Genomic DNA, 5,163 nt, shown 5'->3' with positions numbered 1-5,163 from the left:
GTTCCAGAGAACTCTGGACAACAAGATATGGAAATTAATCACCAGCCTACTGCAGAGATGAGTCAACCTTACTCCGTAATCAAAGAAGACATGGGTCCTTGGATGCTTATCAACTACAAAAACAAGAAGAAAACTGCTAGTGGCAGTGGGGGAAGTAAAAGAGGGCAAGCTAGTGGTTCCAGGTTTGAGGTGTTGCAGAATGAAAAGGATGCTGATGTTGTTGAACCTGCTACAGAGAGTATGAATGTTCAAACGCCTTCTACAGTTGTCAATCCTTCAATTGTTAAGCTCTGGCAGAGTTATCAAGATAAAGCTAAGCACATCAAGAATAATGCTGATAATGGAATTAAAAGTAATGATACGGGGAAGAAAAAACAAGCTGCTCATGATAGTAACCAAGGGTTTAAGTCGCCACTACCTCCTCGGGTTCCTATGAGAGATGTGTCCAATAGAGTTTCTGGAGACCGTGCTAGCAGTTCGAATTCAAAAAGCTCCTTGCACTATCAAAGGAAAAGTAAAGTCACCTCGTCCTCCTCTATTCTTTCTTTTCCTATCATAACTAAAAACTTGGAGTTGGTGCAGAATAATGTTCATATTTCCAAAGTTCCAGCTGCTTTTGGGCATTGTCCTCCCGAGGAGACAAAGTTATGTGGTTTAGCTTTTACTCCTGAGGATGATCAAAATTTTGCTGCTGAAGTATTTGTTGAACAGACCTTTGCTGACAATAGCATGATGACACCAGCTGTTAACCTGCCCTCTCCAGATGGGGAGGGTATGGTTTCTGATAATTAGGGGTTTTGCCTCTCCCTTTCCTGTTTACTCCAATGTTTAAGATTCTGTGTTGGAACGTTCGTGGAGCAGGAGGGAAGAAATTTAGATCAGTAATCCCTGATCTTATTCATTTGTACAAAATGGATATCTTGATTGTCTGTGAACCTCGTGTACCTTACTCTAAGGTTAAAAACTTTCTTAGAAGGAATGGTTTTCCTAATGCTGAAGTTACAGAAGCTAGCGGTTTTTCTGGTGGAGTCTGGATCCTCTATGATAAAAATAAAGTCTCTGTGAGTTTTATTGATAAAAAATTTCAGTCTGTTACTGTCAAGGTTGCTTTTGCAGGAGCTCCAGATTGGGTACTTTCGGCCATTTATGCTAGTCCTACTAATTCTATTCGTTGCCAACTCTGGGATTATCTTACCAATTTCGCTATGAATTGTCAGACCCCCTGGCTTGTCATAGGAGATGTTAATGAGTTATATTGCACTGCTGATAAAAATGGTGGTTCCATGAGAGGTAAGATTGGTGGGATGAAGAGATGGGTTGATAGCTATGGTATGATTGATCTTGGATTTCAAGGGCCGAAGTTTACTTGGACTGATAAAAGGGTAAAAGAGAGGCTTGATCGGGGGTTTTGCAATGACTTGTGGAGACTTGCTTTCCCTGAAGCTTTTATCCAACATTTACCTAAAATGAAATCTGACCATTGCCCACTTCTTCTGCATTCTACTTCTTTTGTTGCTTCTCATGGTGTAAATAGACCTTTTCGATTTCAAGCTATGTGGATGAGCCATGAGGCTTACAATGATTTCGTGTTACAACAGTGGAAAAACTACAATGGTTGTCTCCAGAATAAAATTGGTTGGCTGGCTAATGATCTGCAAGCTTGGAATGATACCGTTTTTGGTAGTTTGTTCAGAAGGAAGAGACGGCTCCTAGCCCGCATTGCTGGTATTCAGAAATGTCTTGATAGGAGTGATAATCCCTTTCTCATTCAGCTGGAGCAAGATCTTATTAGAGATTACGAGATGCTACGGGAACAAGAGTCAATGTATTGGCAACAAAAGTCTAGAGTTCAATGGTTACAAAATGGAGATAGAAATTCAAGATTTTTTCATATGTCTACGATGGTTAGAAGGAGGAGGAACAGAATTGAGGGGCTCACTGATATTAATGGCACTTTATGCACTGATCTAACTACCATGAAATCCATTGCATCTAGTTTCTTTGAAAATCTTTTCACTTTTCATTGTCATGGAGATTCTGAAATTTTGATTCCCAATCTTTTTCCTGCTTTGAGTACTAATGATATTAATTGTTTGAATAGAGATGTTTCTAGCCTTGAAGTGAAGGAAGCTCTCTTCAATATAGGTGGTCTTAAAGCCCCTGGCGCAGATGGTTTCCCTGCTATCTTTTATCAGAAACATTGGAATATTTGTGCAGATGAGATTGTTCAACTGGTTGTGCAGGCCTTTAGATCTGGAAAAATTCCTGAAGGCCTCAATCATACTCTTATCACACTTGTCCCTAAGGTGGTGAGTCCCCAAGATATGTCCTTATTTCGACCCATTAGCTTGTGCAACACCCTTTACAAGGTGATTTCTAAAGTTGTGGTATCCAGAATTCGGTCTTCTCTAAGAAATCTTATCAGTCCCAATCAGGTTAGCTTTGTACCGGGAAGACATATCTCAGACAATATCATCATTGCTCAAGAGGTGCTGCACAAGTACCAACATTCTTGTGGTCAAAAAGGCTTCATGGCATGGAAGATTGATTTATCTAAAGCCTATGATAGGCTTAACTGGGATTTTATTGAAGCAGTTTTATACGAAGCTCATTTTCCTGAAGGTATTATCAAGCTTATTATGAGCTCTGTTTCCTCTACTAGTTTTCAGGTATGTTTAAATGGTGAACTTTCAAATGAATTTAAGGCAAGCAGAGGCATTCGACAAGGAGATCCCTTGTCTCCATATCTCTTTGTCCTTTGTATGGAGAAGCTTTCTCACTTAATTAAATCTGCAGTGGAAGATGGTCTGTGGAAGCCTGTTAGAGCCTCTGGGTCTGGTCCTCTCATATCCCATTTATTTTTTGCCGATGATCTTATTCTTTTTGCTGAGGCAAGCTGTGACCAAGCTAGAATCCTAAAGAGGTGCCTAGATTTGTTTTGTGATATTTCAGGGCAGGAGGTTAACTTTAGCAAGTCTGTCCTCTTCTGCTCCCCAAATACAAGCAAGTCTCTTGCAAGAAATATTAGTCGAATTTGTGGTTCGGTGTTGACTACTAATCTTGGTAAATATCTAGGGGTGCCATTGATACACACTAAGATTACCAAGCAAACTTATGCAGCTGTGGTTGATAAAGTGCAAGGACGGCTTGCTGGTTGGAAGGGAAAGTTGCTGAACTTGGCTGGCAGGTTAACTCTTATTCAATCTGTCTCTGCTGCTATTCCAAATTATACTATGCAAACTGTGAGAATTCCTATGTCCATTTGTGACAGCCTTGATAAGTTGAATAGAGATTTTTTATGGGGGGATTATGATGGTAAGAAGAAAACTCACCTTGCTAGTTGGGAGTTAGTCTGTAGACCTAAAGAGTTTGGTGGCCTAGGAATTAAATGCACTAAGGATATGAACCAGGCTATGCTTGCTAAGATTGGGTGGAGAATGTTCCAAGGTGATAAGGGTCTGTGGAGCGATGTTCTCCATCATAAATATGTCAAGCAGGTCGACTTTCTCCATCCTCAGTATTCTTGCCCTACTAGGTGTTCTAGCACTTGGCGTGGGGTAATATTTGGCTCCAAATTATTGCAGAAAGGTCTAACATGGAGAATTGGTGATGGAAGCTCAGTTAATTTTTGGACTGATACATGGTTTCATGGAAAGCCCTTAACCCTTACTTTTGCTCCTTCTAGTATCACTAATTTTCATGCTAAAGTAAAGGATTTCTGGAATGAGCATGGCTGGAACATGGATTTATTAAGATCGGTGCTGCCTGATGATCTGATTAGCCAAATTGTGAAGATCCCTGCTGGATATGCTGGTTGTGGTTCTGATAAGCTCATATGGGGTGCTACTTCGACTGGTAAGTTCTCAGTTAAATCTGCATACCTTACTTTACTTCAAGATGAGAATTATACTCCCTTTAATTGGGCTTTTATTTGGAAAATGGCTATTCCTCCCAAGCTGAAATCTTTTTTCTGGCTTATATGTCATGGAAAATTGTTAACGAATGTGGAAAGAGTCAAGAGAAGAATGTCCTCTGACTCTTCTTGCCCTCTTTGCCATAACGCTCCTGAAACTATTATGCACTTGTTAAGAGATTGTTCTCATGCCTCCTCTATATGGAATAAGATCATTTGTTTGGATACCATTACTAGAGCTATGCATCTGGATTGGATGAGCTGGTTGGCAGCAAATATTCGATGCAAGAGAACTTGTTATGGAGAGTTAAATTGGTGTATTGTCTTTGTTTTTGCTTGCTGGTACATCTGGAAGTGGAGGAATAAGATTATTTTCGATGAGGAGTTTCATTATCCAATTAATCCCAGCAATCTGATCATTGACGCTACTAAGGAGTGGAGCTCAACTACCTCAAAGAATTTAATTCTTGGCCAAAAGACTACTATTATGCTGCATTGGACCATGCCTCCTCTGAACTGGTGCAAGCTGAATATTGATGGCGCAAGAGAGCGGAGTGGAAAGATTGGTGCTGGTGGGGTTCTCAGGGATTCTTCTGGATCTTGGATTTCTGGGTTCACTGCTAATTTAGGTTGTGGCAGTGTTATTCAAGCTGAGGCCTGGGGTTTGTTGTTGGGGCTTAGAATGTCTGTCACTGCTCATTGCCAAAAGATCATTATTGAAAGTGACTCTGACATCCTTGTCACTTTAGTGAATCAAGAAGTGGATGAACTGCATCCTTTGAAATCCATTATAAATAGTTGCCAGTACTTGATGCAGAAGTTTGTGAGCTGTGAAGTGAAGCATGTTTTCCGGGAAATTAACATGGTTGCTGACATGCTATCCAAGTGTAGCCTTACTGAGGATTTGGGTGTGCATTTCATGGAGCAACCTCCTCCGCAAGTTATCAATCTCCTTCTTGACGACTTGTGTGAAAGTCCTAAGTTTAGGACCGTAGTCTCTCATATGTAGTTTTTTCTTTTGGGCCCTTTGGGTCCCCATATATCCAAAAAGAAGCATGTAGAAAGTCATGTTGTGGAGGCATCTTGGCAAGGGCGGGAAGGTGGCTTCCCGGTGGCGGATTTGCGACTTCCGGATACCGCCGCGTAGCCTGAACATAGGGCTATACGATGCATGTCTCGGTTGGGCCTTGCCATGTCTTGTGGATGTCCCAAAGTGGGTGTTACTTATGCTTGGTGAGATAGCAAATACT

General features: G+C 41.0%; 1 protein-coding gene across 1 annotated transcript; it reads left to right on the top strand.

Moving 5' to 3' along the window:
* Positions 1-805: 805 nt before the first annotated feature.
* LOC133746252 (uncharacterized) lies at positions 806-4,960 on the top strand. The gene is made up of 2 exons (XM_062174433.1): positions 806-3,855; positions 4,015-4,960. Exons 1-2 carry the CDS (start codon positions 825-827, stop codon positions 4,920-4,922), a joined length of 3,939 nt encoding a protein of 1,312 aa, XP_062030417.1. The 5' UTR covers positions 806-824; the 3' UTR covers positions 4,923-4,960.
* The last annotated feature ends 203 nt before the right edge of the window (positions 4,961-5,163 follow it).

Source organism: Rosa rugosa, chromosome 4 (genome assembly GCF_958449725.1).
Source record: "Rosa rugosa chromosome 4, drRosRugo1.1, whole genome shotgun sequence".
Taxonomy (NCBI): Eukaryota; Viridiplantae; Streptophyta; class Magnoliopsida; order Rosales; family Rosaceae; genus Rosa; species Rosa rugosa.
This window is presented reverse-complemented; position numbering and strand designations above follow the sequence as displayed.

Excerpts from the sequence above, each read along its gene's own strand:
- LOC133746252 (XM_062174433.1), top strand. The coding sequence starts at position 825 with ATGTTTAAGATTCTGTGTTGGAACGTTCGTGGAGCAGGAGGGAAGAAA. Across the intron at positions 3,856-4,014 it reads ATGGGGTGCTACTTCGACTG|TCAAGAGAAGAATGTCCTCT; the intron begins GTAAGTTCTCAG and ends ATGTGGAAAGAG.